This window comes from Melanostigma gelatinosum (assembly GCF_949748355.1).
Source record: "Melanostigma gelatinosum genome assembly, chromosome: 15".
NCBI classification, from domain to species: domain Eukaryota; kingdom Metazoa; phylum Chordata; class Actinopteri; order Perciformes; family Zoarcidae; genus Melanostigma; species Melanostigma gelatinosum.
In genome coordinates this window covers 25431331-25457847 of record NC_136648.1, presented here as the reverse complement: position 1 = coordinate 25457847, position 26517 = coordinate 25431331, and the positions used below count along the sequence as shown (strand labels likewise).

Here is a 26517-nt window from a genome sequence, read left to right as displayed (position 1 = left end):
CAAGGGATGGCAATTTGTATTGACGGCAATAAAACCATGATCGGGGTTCTCCAAAAGTTATATTCGCTCCTTCTTTTGTGCTGATCCCACTTGTCACTCAAAACCGTGATACGATCCGAACCGTGAGTGTTATGAGCTATTGCACCCCTAAACACTGGGGTTAACTGAGGTATCTAGTCACTGATGCTCAGCCTCTGATATGATATACGGTGTATGGTGTTTAAATCATAAAACACCATGGTTAAATATTGAAGGGTTCTAATGGCCACGAGTTTCTGACCCGACTCCCTGATGGATCAGAACTTTCTGTTGCTGCCAATAAGCAATTCAATTAAATGTATTTACACAGAGTTAAATCATAACATAAGTTACCTCCAGACACTTCATTCCCCCATTAGCAAACATTGGGTGACAGTGGAAAGAAAAAAGGTTATTTCACAAAATATATAAATACAACTAGACTATATTTTTAAATCTATTTTCTCACTTATATTGTGTTGTTGTTTCTTTACTGCAGCTCCCTATCCTGGCCTCCTCTGTTGTCAGTCTTTATTTCCTGGAGCTGACGGATATATTCCAGCCGGTGCATTCTGGGTACAGTTGCAATGACCGTAGTCTGTCTCTGCCCTACATCCTGCCCAGACAGGAAGTCTGCACACTGCCTCTGCTGTTCAGCTTGGCCTTCGCCGCGCCCACCTCAACAGTAAGTAATCACCCCCACACTGGACCTCATTAATATCTACGAACCGAAGGCTTACGAACCGAACAATACGTTTGAATAATACTAGTGCATTTGGAAAATGCAGAAGCTTAAATTGTGGGAAATATAATCTGTGGAGCTACTGCACTCAACCTGGCAACCCACCCAGCGTAACAGACAACGTGCTGCCTGACACGCCCACCATGGAAGAAAAACTTCCCGCGCATGACGGGATGCTTCATCATTAACGGACAATGCATAGTCAAAATTAATGTAATTAACGCAATGACAAGAACAAACTCACAAGAACCAGTCACATATATTTATATGACAACAAAGCAACAAATCAATCCAGCAACTCTGCAGCGCTAACACACATATTCATCCATAACACTGAAGAGCACGAGCCAGTCAAATATTACTCACATCAGAGGGAACAATATTAATCATATCATAAAAACGACACGATAGACAAATTGACACAGTATTAAAGCTACTGCAGATGTAAAAACACAAAAGCACTTCACTTACCAAAGCTGCTGTTCACTTAAAGACAAAGTCCATCCTCCTTTCTTTGATTACAAAGAGTTTAATGACACGGTCGTACAGAACATCGGTGCAGTTCAGTTCCAGCCAGAGGTCCTCCTGCGAACGTGTTCGTTGAGTTATTGATCCATTTGGGTCTCAGCAAAGGTTTTCAAAAACACCGTAGCTTGTAAGTGTCCCGTCGTGCTATGGTGTCTTGTTGCTGCCTTGGTTAGCCACCTCAGATTAGCAAATCTAGCATAGCTCCAAACACCAAGACGCTCACTCGCAAATAAAACTCATTCTTAGCCATAACATGTGCAACGCTTGTCCGACGCTGTCAGCCAGGAATACCGTTCGTACAAATCCTTTTCCTGGCTGGGTCAGGGCTGCTAGCTGTGGGGTTGCCCAAGCCTTTCTTACAGCTTTTCTGGAAATGTCCTTCTCCAGAAAGGCGTTGCCAGTAACTCCCAAATCTGTTTCTCCTCCTTCAGCCATTGAGTGTTAAAAAAACAAAGCCACACCAAGCAAAACGATAAAAATGTCATGTCAATGTCATAACTTCTTATATCTTTCAACTTGGACTCTTACTACTACTACTAAGTTCTGCTAGCTAGCTTTCAGCTTCACAACAGTGCCGCTAGCCCTGTTATGTGGTAGTGTAGTTAGTGGACCCAAACGCACGCACACAGCAGGTTTACTCCAGCCAAGACTTTATTTAACGGTGCAGGAGGAGTCACAGAATGAACCAACAAAAAACAAAGACTAACTAAAACAAAACTAAAGTCACTCCTATAATCTCCACCGGAGTCGGGAGGGAAGCTCAACCGAGGCTGGGACAGGTAGCCTCCGGAGTCGGGAGGGAAACTCGACCGCACTCAAAACTGAAGGAATAGAAAACAAACTGGTAACGATCTTCACTGAATCGGTGTTCAGACTTACGTGACCAGACTGGTAACCGGACGGACTGACAATGCGCCGGAGGACAGCCGGGGTATTTAAATCCGTCGGTGATGATCACTGGAATTCCCCACAGCTGAGCCTGGGGAGAGGGGCGTGGTTGGAAACTATAGGCTGACACAAAAACAAAACATATGCACATGGCCTTCAAACAACAACACTGACAGGGGGAAAAACAGAGGAGCACACACTAGGTCAGACCGAGATCCTAACAAGCCCGCTGACCAGTCACGGCGCACGTTAATGCTGAGCTGCACGTTAATGCTGACATACTTTTAGGCCAAGTAGGAAGAATACGCCCAACATGTCAACCTAAAGATCTGATTGGTTGAAGACAATGACAATCAACAATATCATCCCCATTCACTTAAACTGCAAAGGCTCCCTAGCAGGTCTCAGGCCTCTCTCCTTACCTAGAGACATAGGGGCGGAATCTGATTGGATAAAAGCTCTATTTAAAACAAGCTAATGGGAAAAATAATTAGAATACATGTAGTGTATTTATGAAAAATTATGAAATTATAAAATAGCTATAACTTTGTGATTCTGTTTAGGGCAGCAGAGAAGGCTTTGCTGGCCCTGACGACCCACCACTGGATTATACATGTAGGGAGGAGCTGTTGTGGGAGGTAACAGAAAAATGCAAACATGAAAAACTTAAAATTCCCTTTAAATAGTTTGACGACTTCAAAGAGATTGCAGAATCTAGTATACAACTACGCCTTGAACTTAAAATGTGTTAAACGATTGCTAACTGCTAGTACAGGCCACCCAATACTATTGTTTTCTTTCAGCAATATGGTATATCTGTACACAACTGGCATTAGTGTATCAGACAATTATTGGTCTGTATCCACACAGTACAATACTGGATCAGCCTAAGGAGGCAATTTCCAATTGCTGAAAAGTGAAGCCAATGCAGTGTCCAATGTCTTAAACTTGTATTCTCTCTGCTGGCCATCAGGGGGTGACTCCTCTGGTTGTATAGAAGTCAGATTGTACAGAAGTGTATGAGAAAATGACCCGACTTACATCGTATACATGAGTTTATGGTCATACTTTTTAGTCTTCTTCAATACAGCATGGTATTCATTTCGTAAATTATGGTCCATTTAGAGTCAAATAGACCATAAAGGAAGGTATGATTCAGCGTGGGGTTACCTTGTGATTCACAGGTTGTTACCAGAGCCATATACGGCGTGTCTACCACGGCGTGTCTACAACGCAGTCCAAATAGGTCACTTCAGTTTACTGGTTGCAAAAACCAAGATGGCCATGGACTCGGCAACGGGTAACATCCTGACGACTACGTCTACTTCTTATATACAGGCTATGATCAAGCTACAGTGCTAGCACAACAATCATTGCCACCTTTCCCATCATTATGACGGTGCCATAAGTCTTTTTGCCATTTTCTGGTATGTGTGTGATGAGATGACCCAGCAGCACAGACAGTAACATCACAGCCTCTCAAAACCACATGTGTCAATGAGTGTCAGGATCCAGGATCCCTGTCTGACCCGGTGTGTGTGTCCCCTGATCTCCTCTCCTCATGTGTCCTGTCATTCCCCTGTCTGTTGTGGTGTACCATGTGCTCTGTGTGTCCTCTGCCTTCAGACACCTCCCAGGGCCGCACCCTTAATCGTGCACGGCTGAGGACACTCAAGCTGATCACCTCCTGCAGCCTGACACACCAGACTCAGGGCCCCTTAATGAGTATCCTGCCACTATATAAGCTCTGGCCCTGCAGTCTGGGAGTGTCAGGTCGTACCGTCTTTAACCGGCTGAAACCCCGTGGCATCCTCTGCCCTCCTTGTGTCTGTGGATTACACTCCGCCGCTCTGCCCTCCTTGTGTCTGTGGATTACACTCCGCCGCTCTGCCCTCCTTGTGTTTGTGGATGCGCTCCGCCGCTCTGCTCTCGTTGTGGTCTACGGATTACACTCTGTCGACTCCAGTATCGAGCCACGGGACTTCACGCCGTCAACTCACCAGCCCTCCAGTGTCGAGCCACGGGACTCACACCGTCGATCTGTCGCTCTACCCGCCTGGGGTTAAACGGACTACAATCGCCGTCAAGCTGCCAGGCCTCCGGTGTCGAGCCACGGGACTCACACCGTCGATCTGCCACTCGGGTGTCGGACCACGGGCTCCACACCTGCACCCACCTGTCTATAAATAAAACCTGTTGAACATTCACTTCTGTCTCCTGTGGTCTTGCTTTTGGGTCCTATCTGTGAACTCCCGTGACAGAACGACCTGACCATAATGGACCCAGCAACCACAGGAGCAGCTACGCTGGCCGGATATAGCACGCAGCTGGAGGCACACCAGCAGAGGCTCATGGAGATGCGTCAAGCCCTGCAATCCATGGAAGCTGAGGTCTCTGAGGGGGACCCAGCAACCACAGGAGCAGCTACGCTGTACAGCACTACCAGGCTGCTGGAGGAGACGAGACGTTCCCTGGAGGAGATGAGACGTTTCGCTGCTGAGGTTTCTCGGGTTGGCTGGTGCGGGCAGGAACTAGCCCGGACAGTCAAGTCTCCACCAGTTCCAGCACCCGCACTATTCCCGCCTGTCCTCGCTCCGCCGGTCTGGGAATCCCCCGTGCCGGCTCCGAGTCCCTATGATGGAACACTGGGGAAGTGTCAAGGCTTCCTGTTGCTATGCCAACGGGTGTTTGACCGACAGCCCCTGACTTTCGCCTCAGACAGGTCCAAGGTGTCTTACGTGGTCTGCTTACTGCGGGGAAGGGCTTTGGACTGGGCCATGTACACAGTGAGCAGCGACCAGCCTAATACTGTGGGGTATGTGGACTTTGTGACTGCTCTGATGAGAGTTTTTGACCCTCTGGGGAACTCTGAGTATATGGTCAAGCGCCTTCTCAGCCGGAGACTGAGCCATGCAAGGGTAGCGGAACACTCAGTGGCCCGGTCGACTCCGGCTCCCCGTAGTCAGACTGCATTGCAGCCGGCTCCTGTTCCTGTCACCTCTTCGCCGCAGCTAGCTCCGGTTCCTACCGCCTCTGCGGCACAGCTTTCGCCAGTCCCGGCCGCCGCCGTCTCCGTACCGCGGCGACCTCCAGTCCCGGCCGCCGCTGTCTCCATACCGTGGCGACCTCCAGTCCCGGCTGCCGCAGTCGCAGTGCAGCAGCGACCTCCAGCTCCCACCGCTGCCGTCCCAGAGCAGCGACCGCCAGTTCCCGCCGCTGCCGTCCCGGAGCAGCAGCGACCTCCAGTTCCCGCCGCTGTCATCCCGGAGCAGCAGCGACCTCCAGTTCCCGCCGCTGCCGTCCCAGATCAGCAGCGACCTCCAGCTCCCGCGGCTGCCGTCCCAGAGCAGCGACCGCCAGTTCCCGCCGCTGCCGTCCCGGAGCAGCAGCGACCTCCAGTTCCTGCCGCTGTCATCCCGGAGCAGCAGCGACCTCCAGTTCCCGCCGCTGTCATCCCGGAGCAGCAGCAACCTCCAGTTCCCGCCGCTGTCGTCTCGGAGCAGCAGCGACCTCCAGGTCCCGCCGCTGCCGTCCCGGAGCAGCAGCGACCTCCAGGTCCTGCCGCTGCCGTCCCGGAGCAGCAGCGACCTCCAGTCCCAGCTGTGGTCTCGGAGCCGCAGCTATCCCCGGACCTCGCGGCCGCGGAGCCAGAGCCGCTCTCTGGTCCTGCCGCCGCAGGGCCAGCTCCAGTTCCTGCCGCCGCAGGGCCAGCTCCAGTTCCTGCCGCCGCAGGGCCAGCTCCAGTTCCTGCCGCCGCAGCTCCAGTTCCTGCCGCCGCAGCTCCAGTTCCTGCCGCCGCAGGGCCAGCTCCAGTTCCTGCCGCCGCAGCTCCAGTTCCTGCCGCCGCAGGGCCAGCGCCAGTTCCTGCCGCCGCAGCTCCAGTTCCTGCCGCCGCAGCTCCAGTTCCTGCCGCCGCAGGGCCAGCTCCAGTTCCTGCCGCCGCAGCTCCAGTTCCTGCCGCCGCAGCTCCAGTTCCTGCCGCCGCAGCTCCAGTTCCTGCCGCCGCAGGGCCAGCTCCAGTTCCTGCCGCCGCAGCTCCAGTTCCTACCGCCGCAGCTCCAGTTCCTGCCGCCGCAGTCCCAGTTCCCGCCGCAGCGCCAGCTCCAGTTCCTGCCGCGGCCACCTCTACGCCAGTTCCTGCCGCTGCCGCCTCTACGCCGCAGCCCGCTTCAGTTCCTGCCGCCTCAGCGCCGCAGCCCGCTCCAGTTCCTGCCGCCTCAGCGCCGCAGTCCGCTCCAGTTCCTGTCGCCGCCTCCGTGCCGCAGCCTCTCCCACACCCGGCCGCCGTCCCAGAGGCGCAACGACCTCCAGTTGCCGTCTCTGAGCGGCAGCGACCTCCAGTGCCCGCTGCCGTCTCTGAGCAGCAGCGACCTCCAGTGCCCGCTGCCGTCTCTGAGCAGCAGCGACCTCCAGTGCCCGCTGCCGTCGCGGAGAAGCAGAGATCTCCAGTACCTGCCACTGCGGCACCAGCATCCTATTCTCCAGAGCCCTTCCGCCCGCCCGGCCGTCCGCCGGAGCACCCGTGTCCGGAGCCCTTCCGCCCGCCCGGCCGTCCGCCGGAGCACCCGTGTCCGGAGCCCTTCCGCCCGCCCGGCCGTCCGCCGGAGCACCCGTGTCCGGAGCCCTTCCGCCCGCCCGGCCGTCCGCCGGAGCACCCGTGTCCGGAGCCCTTCTGCCCTCCCGGCCGTCCGCCGGAGCACCGGTGGCCGACGCTCTTCGGCGGTCCCGTGGCCGGTCAGATCCTGTCACCCCTCCTCCGGACCCCCGCCGCCCACCCTAGTCGGCCTTGTAGCTGTGGGGACATCCCTCCTCCGGACCCCCTCCACCCGCCCTGTGTGGTGTCTTGTGTTACGTCTGGAATCCGTTCCTTAAGGGGGGGGTACTGTCAGGATCCAGGATCCCTGTCTGACCCGGTGTGTGTGTCCCCTGATCTCCTCTCCTCATGTGTCCTGTCATTCCCCTGTCTGTTGTGGTGTACCATGTGCTCTGTGTGTCCTCTGCCTTCAGACACCTCCCAGGGCCGCACCCTTAATCGTGCACGGCTGAGGACACTCAAGCTGATCACCTCCTGCAGCCTGACACACCAGACTCAGGGCCCCTTAATGAGTATCCTGCCACTATATAAGCTCTGGCCCTGCAGTCTGGGAGTGTCAGGTCGTACCGTCTTTAACCGGCTGAAACCCCGTGGCATCCTCTGCCCTCCTTGTGTCTGTGGATTACACTCCGCCGCTCTGCCCTCCTTGTGTCTGTGGATTACACTCCGCCGCTCTGCCCTCCTTGTGTTTGTGGATGCGCTCCGCCGCTCTGCTCTCGTTGTGGTCTACGGATTACACTCTGTCGACTCCAGTATCGAGCCACGGGACTTCACGCCGTCAACTCACCAGCCCTCCAGTGTCGAGCCACGGGACTCACACCGTCGATCTGTCGCTCTACCCGCCTGGGGTTAAACGGACTACAATCGCCGTCAAGCTGCCAGGCCTCCGGTGTCGAGCCACGGGACTCACACCGTCGATCTGCCACTCGGGTGTCGGACCACGGGCTCCACACCTGCACCCACCTGTCTATAAATAAAACCTGTTGAACATTCACTTCTGTCTCCTGTGGTCTTGCTTTTGGGTCCTATCTGTGAACTCCCGTGACAATGAGGGAAGAGGACATAAAGTTCATAATCTGTCACAACTGCACGTCCAATATAAGTTGTTGAGGAACAACCTTAAAACAATGTTGAATACCTAACTTAATCAGACACTTATTATATTGTAATTCATTCCCATCATGCTGCTCAGAGTAATCACAGTGAGCGGCTCATCTGTCAATAGCACTGAGCTAAACAGCTAATGGAGATTTTGTTAGTGACCACTGATAGACAGACACTTGAGTGGTAGACAGACAGTTGAATTGGTAGACAGACAGTTGAGTATCAACATTTGTTTATTTGTTTATTTATTTATTTTTCGGGACAATGCACACCAATCAACAGTTGAGCTGTAAGTGAGCCAGAGTTAGCCAGAGAGGCTAATTTACATCTCCTGTCCCCGGCCAGGTGTTTCAAGGCAGCCTAAAATAAAGCTTAAAATTCATAGACAAACGGACAGCAACGTACAGACAAAACCAATCCAAAATAAAAGTGTACGACATTAAAGCAGAGCAGACATAACAGGCTGCAGCATGCGTCAGGCAGAACAGACCCACCTACAGTACAAGCACATATAACACTGCAGCACATAACAGACATGTCAAAAAATGGAAAATAGCAACACTGAACAATACAAATACACATATAGGCGAAACAAGCAGGCAGGACAGACAGTACATCAATGCTTGCACGCCTGATTGGCAACAAGCCATTCCTTGAAGTGATGCTTGAATGTTTGGTATGTGTTTTGTGTGCATATGTGTGGTGGCACAGCATTCCACGAGTGAGCTGCCTTCACAGAGAATGTAGATTTACTAAATGAGCTTGACCTATCTGGAATGACACAATCACCTCTTGAAGCAGATCTAGTGAGTCTGCTGCTTTGAGCGCTTTGTTTAATAAAATCACTAAGTGGAGGTGGGGCCATACCATGTAAAATTTTAAAAACCAGACACACATCAGTGAATTTAATGATGTTCTCCCAACTCAGGATATGGTGTTTGGTGACAATATTGCAGTGATGGTGACTTTTGTGTTTTTTATCAAGTGTTTTTAGGGCTTGTTTATGGAGAATATGAATGGATTTTAATGTTGTGCTGCTGGCTTGTGCCCAGCTGGTTAAGCAGTAGGTCAGATGGGGGATAATCATTGCATTAAAATACAATTCTGCAGCCCGCATGGTTAGACAGTGTCTGATATATCTAAAATTCATGAGATTACATTTTACGACCGTTGTCACATGTTTTACCTGTTTTTTAAAAGAGAGATTATAATCAATAAAAATTCCTAAATATCTGAAATCTGACACTACCTGTAGCCTCTCACCAGCAACATAAACATCTGGCTCCAGTGACACTTTGCAAGCCCTCTTTGTGAAGAACATTCAAACAGTATTTTTAACATTCAGGTGAAGGCAGGAATCTGCAAGCCATTTAGTTACATTTGTCATTGTGGACGTGAGTTTAAGTGCAGCCTGTTCTTTGCGCGCTGTTAGATCCTGGGGTACTTCTGGCCCGATACGGGGCTACTTACTGACTCAGCTCTCTATTAAAAGATTGTCGAGCTGGTGTTCTTGCGAGGGAACTCGCCTGGCTCTTCTAACTGCCGTTACTCCCGACGTCTACCCTGCTTCCTCCGGTCTGAGTGCACTCGGTCGAGGGGCCACCCTGACCCCGGGCACTCCTACCAGTCGCGTCGGTTATGGCAGCTTCCCTCTTCTGGATCCGTGCTCTTGGTAAATGCCAGGTTTAGGTTTTAACGGCTAGGATTACTTCTAAAACGTAAGGGATTGTTGAGTGGATTCGGTCTTCTAGGATAACCTTACAGAACTCAGTTGTTAGACATACAATGGATTTAACTTTTTACTGCCACGAGGAACTTTTACTACTTGAGCAAATAAATGCACTTGAGAATTTTACTTTAAATGCAGATTAGATATTTATTGCAGGTTATATTTAGTTAGTTTGCAAGGGTTAAGCTACAGCTCACATAAAATGTCACTACACTTGATTCGTTACTTTAATTTTCTTCTTAGGTTATACTCATTGGTTTTAGATGCTGAGACGGCTCGGTTGGAGCTGGATTTCCAAAGGTGCGATGAAAAGGTTATTTTGGAGTTGTTAGGAGCGAAGGTCTGGCCAGACCCTCGGACTCTCCTGCTCTCGCAGCGGAGTTCGGCCAACAGTCCACAAGGCTCTGTACAAAGTCTTTCTAGGGCGGCGGCGTTCCTCCGTTGTTAAAGTCGAGCAGTGGGGAGAGGAAAATCTCCGTCTTTCAATTCTTTGTCCACGAACAGCGGTCTTCTTTCCGTGAACCGAGACGAAGTCCTCGAATACTTCAGTTGCAATCGTCCGTATCTTCTTCTGAGAGCGTCTGGACGGCTCGTGTAGAAATCCCAGTTTGGGGCTTGCAAGCGTCTCCTTTTATCCTTGATTTGGGCTATCTGTTCCCCCCCCACCTATTCTGAACACATGATTTTCATCCCACCCTTTTGTGTGTGCGTTTGTCTCTGGAAAGCACCAGATCTTTCCCTCTCATGTGTGTGAGTCATCTCTTGCAGCAGAATTCCATGTCTCATGACTGTTTTTTCAACCCACACCCAAAAACATCTGTTCCTGACTCACTCGGTCTGCTGATACACTATCACACAGTTTTTCCACATCTCAGCTCCGGTACACAGAACATTATTATAATCAGTTTTTATATTTGTTAAATCACTCTATGCATTAAACATGTGTTATATAATGATCATAAACCTTATCTTTCGATTATACTTTAACTATTGATTTCTGAGTATATGTTTCGTGCTTTTATATCCTGTCTTTCCCCTTAACGTGTATGCATGTATCCAAGGCGGCTTTCTCTGTGAGCTCAACTCTTCTTGACAGCGCACATAAATCACTGTATCGTCAGCGTACATTTCAATATCACACCCATCACAGACACCCGGCAAATCATTAATGTATAAACTGAATAACAAAGGTCCCAAAATAGAACCCTGGGGTACTCCCACGTTAGATCTTAGAGTAGATGATGTCACATCACCCACTCTGACACACTGGGTTCTTCCTTCAAGGTAGGATTTCAGCAAGGCAAGAGACTCTCGGGAAAAGTTCAAATTTGACAGTTTATTAATCAGGACATTGTGATTAACCGTATCAAAAGCCTTCTTGAGGTCAAGAAAAACTGCTGCGACTACCCCCCCCCCCTTATCCATTTTAAGCTTCACATTCTCTAAGAGGAAGCAGTTGGCTGTTTCAGTCGAATGATTAGCCCTGTAACCAAACTGCATAGGATGCAGCTGATATGGAGAGCTGTAGAGATGTTTAATAAGTTGCTCTGCAACACATTTCTCAGCAATTTTGGAAACAGCAGGGAGGATACTGATTGGCCGATAATTAGAGACATTGGTTGAATCACCTGACTTAAAAATGGGTGTTACGATGGCTGATCTCCATCCTTTCGGAAACACACATTGCCTGAGAGAGTTGTTGACAATGCTTGTGATCGGGTGAGCGCGTGTGCCTTTGTGTTTCTTGAGAAAAATATTGTCAATTCCATAAACATCTTTGGCCCTAGAGTTCTTGAGTGAGCGTAGATCTCTGGTGACAGTAGATTCAGAGACTTCTTGAATAGAGAAGCATTGTTGACCTTCATTTACTGGTGTAGGATCAAATTGACCAGTACTGGATCTTTGAGTTAAAGCTTCCACTGAGTTGATAAAGTATGAATTGAAAGCTGTACAAATTACAACTTCATCTTGCGTAAGGCACCCGTTCACATTCATTTTAAGTTGCTTCTTTGAATTGCTGTTATGTTTGTCTGTAAACTTCTTTAGATTATCCCATATTATTTTAGAATTACCTCCTGCTTCATCAATGATCTTAATACAAAAATTAGCTTTTGCTTTTCTTTCGTTACCTGGTTTCTCAGCATTGTTGAATTTCTGCCTATCATTTCCTAATTTAGACTTGAGTCCCAGTTTTAACGCATAGTCCCGTTTTTTCATAAAATTCCAGATGTCACTATTTAGCCATGGAAGTGTGTTCTTTTGATTTTGTTTAATTTAGGCTTTCTTTTTTTAAATTTTTTATATATACTTTATTTGTGAGAATGCACCGTATGACATAAAAATCAATGAGCAAGTATTTTCATTTTTTGTGCACGTGTTACTCAGTTTACAGTAGTAAAGGAGAAAATAACAAGAAAGAAAAGCAAAAAACATAAAACAAACAAAACAAAAACAGAAAACAAAGAGCTACTTAAATCTGAACACCCCAGGACATGTGTAGTAAATCTGCTTGAGGATGATCACAACGGCTACATCCTGCGTCACGACCTGGGAATATTTTAGCAAGTTTGCTGTTGCTAAAGTGCATCCTATGGACCACTTTAAACTGAATGAGACCAAGTCTGGCACAAGACGTAGATGTATTCACGCTATTCAGTGCATCCACCCACCAATTCTCTGTCAGGTTCATGTTCAACTCACTTTCCCATTTGGTTTTGATTATAGAAGAGGTATCTATTGTAGTTATGATCTGGTTGTAAACTTTAGAGATCAGTCCCTTCTGAGTTGGATGTGTGTCCAGTAGGCTTTCCCAAAGTGTTTTGCACGGGAGATCAGGGTATGACGGAAAGTGTTTCACTACAAAGTGACGGACCTGAAAGTATCTGAAGAAATTTGAACGGTCCAGGCCACATCTCTTACAAAGAGAGTCGAAGCTAGAGAAGTGGTCATCGTCAAAAAGATCCCTGAAACACTTCAGTCCACTTTTTCCCCACAGCGGAAGTGGTAGTTTTGTCCACTACAGATGGTGGGAATAGATGATTATTACTAATCGGACCCTGAGCAGAAGCTGTTAGAAATTTTAAGTGAAGACGAAATTGAATCCAAGTTCTAAGAGTAGCAAGGACAATCGGGTTAGAAGAGTGGCTGGACAGTTTTATCGGAAGAGATGAGTATACCAATGCACGAAGAGAAGATGAATAGCATGATTGAGCCTCCAAAATGCACCAATCAGTCTCAGGGGCATTAATCCAAATGATATTTTTTGAATATTAGTTGCCCAATAATAAAAATGTAATTAGGAAGAGCCAGGCCACCCAAGTCCCTTGGGCGTTGGAGGAAGACCTTGCTCACTCATGGCGACTTGCCTGCCCAAATAAAGTTTAAAATAATCTTATCAATATACTTGAAAAAAGATTTTGGCAGGAATGTTGGTCAGCATCTAAACAGGTACAGAAATTTGGGGAATACATTCATTTTTATAGACTGCACCCTGCCAGGTAGTGACAGGGGCAGGTTGCTCCATCTAAGAAGATCATTTTTCATATTTTCAACCAAGGGGTTAAAGTTGGCTGTATGAAGAGAGGCAAGACTGCGGCTTATGTTCACACCTAGGTATTTGAAACCCAAACTGGCTAAACGAAAAGGTACTGAAGACTGTTGAATTTGGCAAGCCAAATCGTTTATTCAATTCACTCTTTTTGAAGTTTAGTTTATATCCTGAGAATGAACCAAATTCCGTCAGAAGTGATTTAATTATAGGAGAAGATGCCACTGGGTCATTCACATACAACAAAAGGTCATCTGCGTACAGTGACACACGATGCTCTATCCCACCCCGCCGTACTCCCCGCAAAAGTGGTGATGATGTCAATGCAATGGATAGTGGTTCTATTGCAATTGCAAAAAGCAAGGGGGAAAGTGGGCATCCTTGGCGTGTGCCTCTCGTTAAAGTGAAATATGGGGAACGTAATGAGTTGGTGCTGACACACGCTTGCGGAGATGAATATAAGAGTCTAATCCAGGAGCAGAAAACACCACCAAAACCGAATTTATGCAAGACCGTGAATAGGTACTCCCACTCGATTCGGTCAAAAGCCTTTTCGGCATCTAATGAAACAACTGCTTCCGGGACCAATGCAGAGTGGGAAGTATGAATTATATTAAGTAACCTGCGGATGTTGGAAAATGAATGACGATTTTTTATAAAACCAGTCTGGTCTTCAGAAATAATTAGAGGCATAATATTTTCAAGTCGGCGAGACAGTACCTTTGCAATGATTTTCGCGTCTACATTGAGAAGTGAGATCGGCCGTTAGGATCCACAATCAGAGGGGTCCTTATCCTTTTTTAGTAAGAGTGTAATGGTTGCTTGTGATAGTGTAGGTGGAAGAGTACCCCTAATCAGTGACTCCTGATACATTCCAAGAAGAATTGGAGAAAGCTTGTCTTTAAATTTTTTTTAAAACTCTGCGGTAAAGCCATCAGGCCCCAGAGTTTTGCCACTTTGCATAGTTGTAATTGCTGCTTGGACTTCCTCTAGTTCTACTGTATGATTCAGTTCCGCAATGTTTTCTGATTCAAGACAGGGGAAGTCGAGGCCGTCTAAAAATGTTTTCATTGGTCCTTTGGTTAAGGTAGATTCAGAAGTATACTACTTAGAGTAATATGCCTCAAAAACTTTATTAATTTCTTGCGGGCTTGTTTTCAAGTTACCATGACTATCTTTAATTTCAGGGATCAGTCGTGAGGCTGCTTCCCGCTTTAGCTGATGTGCCAGCAGCCGACTGTTCTTGTCCCCGTACTCGTATGACCGGCCACGAGAGTACAACAGTAGTTGTTCAGCTTTTTTGGTTGATAGTAAATTAAATTTGAATTGCAATTTGGGCTTTCTTAAGGAAACTGTTACTTGTGGTCTGTATTGTGGATAAGAAGATGTTGTCTTCCTCCACACTTGCACCCGTTAAACAGTTGCTCCAATCAATTCCTTGTATAGCATTCTCAAATGAATTTTGGTCACCTTTCGGTATTCTTAATGAAGCCTTTTTAATGAAGCCTTTCTGGTAGAAGACATATTAAAACGGTTTCTTGTTAAAAGTATTAAATTATGGCCAGACATACCAGTTACCATATTGTGTATTTTTGTCAAAGTCACCTCTTTGTCAAAGTCACATTCCTTTAACATGGAATTAAGCTGATCATAAAATTCACATTTGGACGATGGTGGTCTGGAGAGACAGATAAGAGTAAGAGACATTTGAGATGATAGTGACACTTTCAGACCAATACATTCCAATTTGACATCACTTGACCACTCAATCTGGCTACAGTTAAGGTGTTCTTTAATGTAAAACATTACTCCTCCTCCTTTACCACAAGATATATCTCCTCTAAATATATTGTATCCACGTACATTCAGAGCAACAGAGGGCCAGTTTATATGTAGCCACATTTCTGAGACACAGAAAGTCCAGGTTTGAATCCACAACAAGATGTTTTTTTTATCCATTTTAGGCAAGAGACTTTGAATGTTTAAATGCCCCCAAACAGTCCTTCAGGTCTTGCGTGCGTATCCCAGAGCACCCGGGCATGATTGACCATTTTGAAAAGTTTATGTTTACGTAATCTTCTGATAGCTGGATTCAGGCCACTTTGTTTCACTTTCGTTGTTACAGCACAATGTTCGGAGTTTTCAATTTGTTGTGAGCAGGTATCCATATCAGGGTGTGAGTTAGTCAGTGGACTAAAATTATTGACAATTGAGTTCGTATTATCAATGGGTAAAATGTGTCCTCCATCGCAGTATGTGTAGAATTGTTCTCAGGACTCACCCACTTGTTGGTGTTGATCCGGACGCCAGACCGGTTGGTAGCTGGCATACTTCTGCTGGGACCTGGGTGTAGCCTAGTGGTAGCTTGCATGCTGCTGCTGGGGCCTGGGCCTGACCCGGTGGTAGCTGGCATGCTGATGTTGGGGCCTTGGTGTAGCCTGGTGGTAGCTGGCATGCTGCTCCTGGGGCCTGTGTGTAGCCTGGTGGTAGCTGGCATGCTGCTGCTGGGGCCTGGGCCAGACCTGGTGGTGGCAGAAAGTGTGTTTCTTCCATCCAGTAGTTCACATTTATCTGGATGAAGAGTAGAGCCATGCATTGCTGTTGATCAGTAGCCAGCAGTCCCAAAGGGAAAATATCTTATCATATCAACATTGTTGATAAATGACCTCAAACATAACTTTGTCATTTCTAAACCACAATTTCATGTGCAATAAGATAATATTTGCTGATAAATTCGCCAGACATCCTTTTATTGTGAATTCACAGTACACGTATAACAGCACTGTTGATTGCTTCATTGTTGTTGCTTGTTATCTTCTCAGCACGAAAGGGCAATGACCCAACTGTTTGTCCAAATATTTTGCTGCTTCTGCTGCTTTTCATCCTTCTTGCTGTGTCAATTGACAAATCTGCATCATGTCTTACATGAAAATTGTGACTTATTTGTCACTCGGGCTTCACTACTCCACTGAAAAGACTAAAAATAGAAAACATACATGAAACAAACAGAAATGATTTCCACATGGTTTTCCACTGCATGAGGTTTGACTGGAGCTCTTTTGATTAAGTGATCTATCTTGTTGTGTCCTCTTCTTCTGCTACAGTTTAACAGTGGTGGGCCGTCAGGGCCTGCAAGGCCTTCTCTGCTGGCCAAAACAGAATCACTGTTATGGTCCGGCTCTTAAACCACAACAATACGCCACGAAGACTCAGGCACGGAGCTAAACAAACCAATACTTTTAATGATCAAATGCCAGGACATTTCAAATGTGCAACAAATAGTGAGCATTCTGGTCGTGAGCGCCAGAAGGTTCCACTGCCACCAGCCGCTCCTTGTCACACACCAGGTGTGAGAGGGGAAGAAGCCCACCCCTCCTCCAGATGGGCGGGTCTTTGTAGGGCGAAGGCGTTGGCCAGCTGCCTTCAATCTTCCTGATGGCCCTGGGCCGTCACATCACAAACTTATATCTATTTTATAATTTAATAATGTTTCTTCAATACACTACATGTATTATAATTTATAAAAATATTTTCCCATTGTCTTATGTTCTGCACAGCTACTGTCTTCCTCAGTTGCTCTGCTTCCAGTGCAGCTTGTTTTAAGTAGAGCTTTTATCCAATCAGATCTCACCTCTGTGTCTCTAGGTAAGAACTGAGGCAGAGGCCTGCAGACTCACAAGTGAATCCATGTGCAGATTAAGTGAATGGGGACGATATTGTTGATTGTCATATTCTTCAACCAATCAGATCTTTAGTTTGACATGTTGGGCGTATTCGTTGACGTGCCAGAGCCTTCTAGCTGGCCTACAAGTACGTGACTGGTCAGTGGGCTAGCCTGACATGTTGGGCAGTGACAATCCTAAAATCTGCTGCCTGTGTGGAGCGGACATCTTCAGCCTCAAACGCATTAAAACGTATTCAACAAATACAACTGGGGAGGCTCAACTGTCTTCACTGGCAACCATGAATGGAGAAGGACTTCTTACTGGAACTAAAACACACGGATGTACTGAACAACGGTGAGATTAAACTCTTTGTTAACAAAGAAAGGAGGATGCACTTTATCTTTAAATAGTGAACAGCAGCTCTGGTAAGTTAAATACATTTGTTTCTACATCTGCAGTAGCTTTAATATGCTTGTTTATATATTATTATTTGTACAAGTTGTTTTTATGAAGATTTTTGTTTGGTTTTATATGTGATAGGAACCATTGTTACATCCAATGTTGCTCTGGGGACATATTTAGCAGGTGCCAGTGTTGGCAACTTGGTGACTTTCTCACTAAATCTGGCGACTTTCCAAACCCTCATGGAGACTTTTCTTTGTCAAAAGCTACTAGTGACAAATCTAGCAACTTGTTCTGGTGTTAATGGAGAATTCTCTGGTGTTTTGACGTTAAAGCTCGTACGTTCTGCTCTGTCGTGAAAGAGCAGCGGGAGCTCCCGTGAGCCCCTCCGCCGCCGCCAACAGAAGCCTCGCGCTGCAGTCAGAGCAGAGAGGAGACGCATTCTCGGCATATAGTGTATCTACTGAGTTAGATAGTTGATAGTTACTTACCGGTAGATAGTGTTGGCTTCATTTTGACACGAAACAAATAATAACCGTAGCTGTGTTTCAGCTGCAGGACAGCAGTGAAGGCCCAGGTATAACATGCACGGCCCGCCACTGCAGTTTAATGAAATTCGACCAGAGAATTAGTGCCACCAACTGTTTATCTCGATGCGCCCAACTCTTAATATTCGCATAACAGCAGTTGATTCATGTTTTTTTCTGTTGATGTTCCTTCAATTTCAATTTATTTTCAGTTTATTTTTGTATCGCCCAAAATCACAAATTTGCCTCAGAGGGCTTTACAATCTTTAAAGCCAGGTGTAAGATCAGTTAATCTTAATGCACCATTTACATCAGAGAGCCAGCACATCTAGTTCACCTTCTTTGCTTGTGTTTGAACTTCATTTTGATGTGACTTTCCACATTTTGAGATTACATAAAGTACATTTTTGACCTTCGAAGCAGTAGGTTGACAAAGAAGCAAAACCTCCTAGCTTTTTTCAGAGTATCTTGCAGTCTTACTCGTTTGGGATGGAAATCTCTTGATTTTTTAAATAAAATTTTTGCATTTAATCTTCTATTTAAAGTGTAAATAAATAAACAAAACCATAAACTCTGTCAAATTCAGGTATCAGTCATGACAGTGGGATATTAACAATAATAAATTCCCCAATAATATTGTATGTATTTGGTGACATAAAATCTCTTCTTTGGCTGTGTCTGTGTGTAGATTCTGATAGGAGAGGCCATTCTGTACTGCTATCTATCCAGGAGGTCATCGGCCACACAGACGGAGGCCAACATCAACGCTGCAGGCTGTAATTTCAACTCCTACATCCGCAGGGCTGTCCGCTTCATAGGTGGGAGGACACATACTTTATGCACACAACTGATTAAATGCCTGTTTTCAGTAACTGAACCACAGACAACAGGCAACAGCTCGAACAGCAACATGTTCTACTAATCCGGTGTTTGCTGTTGCTTCTCCCAGGTGTCCATATCTTCGGCCTGTGTGTGACAGCACTGATAACTGATGTTCTCCAGCTGTCCACTGGTCAACACACACCCTACTGGTTGGATGTGTGTAAACCCAACTTGACCCACATTAACATGTCCACCTGCGATGAAGCTTTTATTCTGGAGGATATCTGTTCTGGACAAGATGCTGGGCTCATCAATGCTGGGAGGTAAGGCTTAGTTTTACCAAGCGACTGACTGTGGGAGAGTGTGGGAGCGATCTAGTGAGTGTGTCAGAGGATGTATGTGGGTGAGTGGGTCCTTTTTATGTTTAGTTTTAGCACACTCGCACATGAACAGGCTATAATCTTCTTGTAGCTGCAGACTCATTTTCCCTGTTGTTATGGTTACAGATCTGCTCAGCGGATAAGTGTTCAAACAGACAATATGGGCTAAATACTAGGGGTGGGAATCACACGATACTTAGGTCACGATACGATATTATCACGATACTTGGGTCACAATACGATATCACGATACTTAGGTCACAATACCATATTATCACGATACCACATTATCACGATACTTAGGTCACGATACCATATTATCACGATACTTGGGTCACAATACGATATTGTCACGATACTTGGGTCACAATACGATATTATCACGATACTTAGGTCAGGATACGATATTATCATGATACTTAGGTCACGATACCATATTACCACGATACTTAGGTCACGATACCATATTATCACGATACCATATTATCACGATACTTAGGCCACGATACCATATTATCACGATACTTAGGTCACAATACGATATTGTCACGATACTTAGGTCACGGTACCATATTATCACGATACTTAGGTCACGACACCATATTATCACGATACTTAGGTCACAATACGATATTGTCACGATACCATATTATCACGATACTTCGGTCACGATACCATATTATCACGATACTTAGGTCACAATACGATATTATCACGATACGTAGGTCACGATACGATATTATCACGATACTTAGGTCACGATACGATATTATCACGATACTTAGGTCACAATACGATATTATCACGGTACTTAGGCCACGATACGATATCATGATACTTAGGTCACGATACCATATTATCACGATACTTAGGTCACAATACAATATTATCACGATACTTAGGTCAGGATACCATATTATCACGATACTTAGGTCACGATACCATATTATGATACTTAGGTCACGGTACCATATTATCACGATACTTAGGTCACAATACGATATTATCACGATACTGCGATATTCTGAGTATTGCGATAACATAGGTCTATATTGCGATTTATTACTTTTTTCAACTTCAAATGATGTCCCCAAAGGAAAACTGTGTCAACATGTTTTATCTAATAAGATAAAGTTTTCAGTCTGTTCATCTCACTTCAATCATTTTTATTGCAGCAGAATAGGATTGTCAAGCAGACAGACTCACCAACAATGTCATAAATGTTGCATGAACCTGACAAACTGAACTGTTTGTATCACTACATAGTCCAACTTAACTAAATGCAAACGTGTGGACTCAGTATATGAACTATAACTCATATAAGGGCAGAGAGACAGTTATGCGCTGCACTCCCCCCATGAGCCTGGCTACTGTTGGCAGATTTAACCCCGTTGTGAGGCCAGATTGAGCGTGTGAGCGAAACACTTCACATGCAGGAATCCCGCTAACTCAACGGCAACGCCCCCGTTAGAAGCGTTGTTACAACCACCAGGTTTTTGCCGGCAATCCCCCATCTTGTGCTGCATTCTGCAGGAGGTCTGTCATGTTTGCCTCGCTGTGACTTACGTGTACTGCTCTAGTTTGGAGAACGAGAGACAGCAGTCGCCAGTCCTCTGTGAGATATTGTGCTGTTATAGTCACATAGGAATCCACCGTGCTTGACGTCCACGCATCGCAAGTTAATGCAACTCTTTCTGCTGTACTCAAAGACTCCTCAACTTTAAGCTTCACTTCTCTGTAGAGCTTGGGCACGGATGTGTCGGTGAAAAAATGCTGCAACGGTGTCATATCCATGTGTCATATCAATGTGTCATATCCATGTCCTTCCCTTCCTTGTTAAAAAAATACAAAATAAGTCCAGACGTCTGATTTAAACGCGGACGGTGCATTTATGATTTCTTTCTCTGATGTCGCCATCTTTGTTTTGACCAACTTCCTACAAATCACGCTGACCCGGGACCTTTGCTGACCTCACCAGAAAATAACTTAGCACCATCTAGTGGACTCAAAAAGGAATTGATTTGATTTTTCAAGTAAAACATTTTTTTCTAGTTTATATAATAAAATATCGATACTTGCCGTCTGTGTATCGATACAATATCGCCACGCAAAATATCGCGATACTATGCTGTATCGATGTTTTCCCCCACCCCTACTAAATAGCAGAACTCTGTACATCATCACTGCCAAGGTCATGTACTACAACAAGGGTTGGTGACAACATGGCTGTTTTACTGGGACAAAATGATAAATGACACATATTAAGCCAACATTGAGCCCCACAGATGTTTCACTTATTGGCTGGTCCACCGAAAACTGCGGTTTGTCAATAAAATGAGAATTGCTGGTCCACCTTGAGATCAGCCAATTTAAGTGAGCCTGTGCTGTGGTTATGTCTAACAGCCCCCTTCACTTTAATCAGCAATTTGCAAACAAGATACAGGAACTCAGCTCGGGGCTGGAGGAGTTGTAGCAGTTCACCGACAGCCTGCACTGCTACGTTCACAGTTACTGCTAACTTCATAATCACATACTAACCTAATATTATAGGCTGACATGGTGCAGCACAACCCTATCATGGTTCACAATCACAGTTTAGCCCCAACGCAAATTCATCTCGCCGCGTATTCGCGTCATTCACGCTGCCAGTCTCGCCGCCAGTCTCGCCACCAGTCTCGCCGCCAGTCTCGCCGCCAGTCTCGCCGGCAGTCTCGCCGGGGACTATTTGTGTTTATTCGCGCGAATTAACCATGGAAACATAACCTCTATTTCTGCTTAGTACTTGTTGTGGAAGTCCCAGATATCCCGGGAAACTAAACACCATCATGTCTGGTTCATAACATAGTCCAGAGGAGCTCCGTGGATTTTATCGAGCTGTATTCACTATGTCTAGTGTTATGAATGAAGATCGAGTGAACAGACTGAGATCGAGGCGTTTAGCTCAATTCAAGCAATAACATTTATTTGTGACAGAAGTATTATGTCCAGCAGTTAAACGTGCACGGACCCTAGCCAAGGCAAAGAGTGCAAAAGTGAAACCTAAAAGCGCTTATACAGAGTAAGCAGGCGTGTCCATCTGGTTCCCCTTGTGGAGCCATTGGTCAAAATCAAAGCAGAGGCGGATTTGTTTTTAGCATTCAAATAGCCTGATGGAGCACTGGGCAACGTCACCCACAATGGCTCACGTCCGGAACCCGCCTTCTCTGGAACGTCAGTGTGTGTGAAATGTTGATGTACAGCATATTGTTAACACTTAAGGTGCAGAAAAGGAAAAGGGTGCAGTTCTAAACTATTTCGAAGTCTCTGTGTGAATAGATAAAAAGAGCTCTTCTCCTACTCTAAGATGGCAGTTTCTGCCCTAATCTGGTGGTTTAAGCAAGCGTTACTTTCAGGGCCACTGTATCTGTTCCTATCGTACGAACGGGTGACGGAATGCCCCATTCTGCGTTTTTGACCTACTTACAGTGACCTCACAACTCCGCAATATAAGCTTTACAAGTATAGCGCATATTATTTAACAGTGAATGAATATATTTTATTTACAAATCCCCCTTTTCACACCTGCTAGGTGTGAACTTCTTAGACTGGTGTGTCGTCGTCTAACTGGGAGTTAGTCAATGAACGCAACTCTGGTTCTTCTTCCTGGTCCCATGACCCCTCTGGGTCAGGGGCCGGCAGGTCTCCATTCAACAGTGGATAAGCACCATGTGGAGGCGGCTGCCTTTCCTTGGAGAGAGCTGTGGTAATAAGACGGCCTATCAAAGTTCGGAGACAGGGGATGCAACAACAGCCACAGGTGATGAGAATAGCTAAGAAAACTGCAATGGAAGCCGCTATGGACATGATGAGGGCCTTCCATTTGCCAAACATGGATTCTATCCAATCAGAGAAGGGATTGTCTATGCCTGATGCCGCATGCATTTCTTCCCAGAGGGTGCGCAGACTATTTAAAGCCCGAGTGACCGAACCGTCTGGGGCAGTGTTGTTCGGAATGATGGTACAACACATTTCTCCAAACATTGAGCAGACACCCCCTTTTTCAGCTAACAACATGTCCAAAGCCATTCTATTCTGCATAGCCATAAGAGAGGTCGGCGCGAGTTGTGCGGCTAAGCCTTCAACGGCGTCCCTAGTGAGGTTAACAAGACGCAAGACATTGTAATGGACATAGTTTATGCGGTCCACGTTTTTGTTGGGAGTGATCGGAAAGAAGGCTGCGATTATGGGAATGTTTTCAAAACCTGCGGCGACTTGGTCAGCTAGTTTGTATTCGTTAGGAACGCCTCGTGGGATGCCTATTGAGTCTATATAGGTGGGGCCTCCAGTAAGCTCGAAGGAGCGTGAGGCAACTTCTCTCTTGATGATGTGTCGCCTTCTGCGTTTGGTGAGAGAAACGGCTAGACCGTCCGCTCGTGCTAATCTATGACCTATTAGGGTATGGGGCGGTAGAATTAGATGGGTGCTGGTGTGTCTGATACATGGTTTGTAGTCCCCACAACATGAGGGCAGCAAGTATCCCCATACCCACCCCCACCCCTATCATAGTTTTCTTCACCTCGGTGGGGTCTACATGAGGGGCCCCTAGAGAGCGTCTAGACTCTCGGTGCATTTTTCCAAATTAGTGCGAATTTCTCCCAGTGTTCTGGTTGGTACCGGTGCTGGGACACAATGTGTCAGGTGGTGCCAAGGGGCGCCTGATTTGCCCTTGACCTGGACCGAGTGTGAAGTAACCTCCTTCACCTCGTACGGCCCAGTCCACCTGGGGTCAGTCAACTTGCGCTTGTGAACCTTGACCCTGACCCAATCACCTACTTGTATCTGCTTTCCAGCTGCCGCTGCTTCAGGTACTGCTCGAGTCCTCTCGATCTGTTTGAAGAGAGCTTCAGTAAGAGAAGTTAGGGCACTCATATAGTCAGACATTTCAATCTGCTGTACATCCAGAGGTGGCATATGACCTCCATCTCTGGGTGGACCTGGCATCGGCCGGCCAGTCATGATCTCGTGTGGGGAGAGATGTGTTTCTCCCCCTTTTCCGGACCTCATGGCCATAAGGGCCAGGGGCAGGGCCTCAACCCATGTTAATTTGGAGCCCGCGCAAACTTTGGCAATTTTGGCCTTAAGGGTCTGATTCGCTCATTCCACCAGGCCCTGAGATTGCGGGTGATAGACTGACCCGAATCGGTGTGTGATTCCCAGAAATTGCTCTACCTGTGCGAGCATGGTGTTGCTAAAGTGTGATCCGTTATCAGAGCGGATGCATCTCGGCACTCCGTAACGGGGAATCAGTTCTGTCTGCAGCCACTTTACAACTGTCTGCGCATCTTCTCTCTTGGTGGGAATTGCTTCCACCCATCTTGAAAATCTGTCTACCATTACCAAGATGTACCTCTTTCCCTGCACTCTGTTCTCTGGTCCCATATCTGTATAATCTATGCTGATGTCTTGGAAACAGGCAGAGGGCACGGGATAAGATCCCATCGGTGTCTTGAATGGTTTTCTTGGGTTGTATTTTCCACAAATTTGACATTCATCGCAGAAGAGGAAAGATATCGCTTCCATGTGCGGATGCCACCATAGTTGTTTTAAATTGTCCAATGTCCGTTTCTTTCCCTCGTGTGTAGGTCCGTGGGCCCCTGGTAGGAGTGCTGCACACAGTTCTGCTGAGGCAACCACTCTGCCGTCGTGGGCTCTCCACAGACCTTCTTTGTCTTTTGAGGCTCCTTTCCGTGTCCATTCGGACCATTCATAAGGTCCTGCTTTCTTTTGATGATCTTTGATGTGTTCGATGGTAAGCTCAGGTGGGCCGGATGTTGGCTTCATAACCATTTGGCGAGGTGTGTAGCCTCCAGTTTTCTTGGCTGCTCTGTCTGCCGCGTCATTACCGGCACTGATTCGTGATCTAATTGTGTCATGTCCTTTGCATTTCATGATGGCCACCCCCTTTGGTAGTTGGATTGCTTCTACCAGCCTTCTCATAGCTGCTTCGTGCTTTATGGGGTGGTCATTTGAAGTGGTGAAGTTCCGTCTTCGCCATACAGGGCCATCGATGTGGGCCGCTCCATGGGCGTAAGCCGAATCTGTGAAGATATTTACAATTTTGTCCGTGCTCCACTTCAGAGCCTGAATCAGTGCTTCCACTTCCGCTAGTTGTGCTGAAGCGGGTTGTGGCAGAATCCCTGACTCCACTGTTTGGTGATAGCCATCACTCTTCTGTTCGACCACTGCATAGGATGCAATGTTCCCTTTTTCTCCTTTGTAGCAGCAACCATCCGTGTACAGCCAGGCCTCAGCTGTGAGGTGGGGAGTGTTTTGGAGATCCGATCTCAATTTGTTTTCTTGTACTGCAACTTCCTCGCACACATGTGGTTGTCCAGCCGTAAAGTTAGCCGACATATTTCTTGTGGCTGGCACAAAGGTGATGTGTGGCATGGTGCAAGTGTGTTGAATCTTTGTTTTTCTTGCGGCACTGAACGTGAATTCTTTACTCATCAGAAACGCTGCCACGCCATGGTGCGTATGTACTTCCAGTGGATGGCCCATGACAATATGAGAAGTTTTTCAATTGCTTTTGCCACTGCTGCAACATATCGTGCGCACGTGGATTGACCATTTTCCACAGCGTCCAATTTTGATGAATGATACATCAGTACCTGTCTTTCACCCCCCTTTTTCTGGAAGAGTACAGCATTGAGTAGGCTGTCTCTTTCAGAAACATCAAGGTGGAACGGTAGGGAGTAGTCTGGGGACATGAGTGCGGCGGCATGTGCAAGTGCTTGCTTCAAGTGGGAGAAGGCTGCTTCAGCCTCTTTTGTCCATGTGAGGGTGGCAGTAAGATTTCTTGTGCCCACTTCCTTCAACATCTCTCTGAGAATGGTGGTGGTGTTGGTGTAGTCTGGGATATGGGCTCGTGAGTAGCCTGTTAAACCCAGAAATGAGAGGAGAGCGGCAACAGTGAGCGGTTGGGGATGTTGCAGGATGGTGGCCCTGTGCGTGTGTGACAGGCCTTGACCGTCTGATGAAACATTGCGACCCAAAAACAACACTTGGCGTCTGGTGAACTGTACCTTTGAACGTTTGACCTTATAGCCCTTTTCGGCCAATAGAGTGTGGAGTCGGACAGAGGTATCAAGACAGAGAGCAGCTGACGTTGCTGCCAAAAGCAGATCATCGACATATTGAATCAGAACTACGCCTACTGGGAGGGCGAGGTCAGCAAGATGAAGGCGTAAGTGGTGGTTGAATAGACCTGGGGAGCACCTGTAGCCCTGGGGTAGGGAGGCATACGTATACTGCTGATTATTAAAGGTGAAGGCGAAGATGGGCTGAGAGTCTTTGTGCAGTGGGACACTGAAGAAAGCGTTGGCCAAATCAACTACTGTGAAGTGGGTGTGTGCAGGGCTCAAATTGCTGAGAGAGAGATGAGGATCTGGAACCGGATGGCCTGTTGGAACCGTGATTTCGTTCACGGGGCGGAAATCCTGGACCATTCTCCAGCCTTTTCCTCCTGCCTTTGGAACCGGAAGTATGGGAGTGTTGAACTCTGATGAGGTGGGGTAGATGACTCCGGCTTG

General features: G+C 46.8%; 1 protein-coding gene across 1 annotated transcript in view; it reads left to right on the top strand.

Annotated features, from left to right (window-relative positions):
* The window catches only part of LOC306789554 (phospholipid phosphatase-related protein type 4-like), a gene marked incomplete at both ends in the record, with an annotated part of 94715 nt that overhangs the window by 26231 nt on the left and 41967 nt on the right, over positions 1 to 26517 (top strand). Inside the window, 3 exons of the mRNA XM_079285561.1 lie at positions 518 to 703; positions 18433 to 18562; positions 18694 to 18889. Coding sequence (XP_079141687.1) covers positions 518 to 703; positions 18433 to 18562; positions 18694 to 18889 — 512 coding nt within the window. The remainder of the gene's footprint in view (positions 1 to 517; positions 704 to 18432; positions 18563 to 18693; positions 18890 to 26517) is intronic.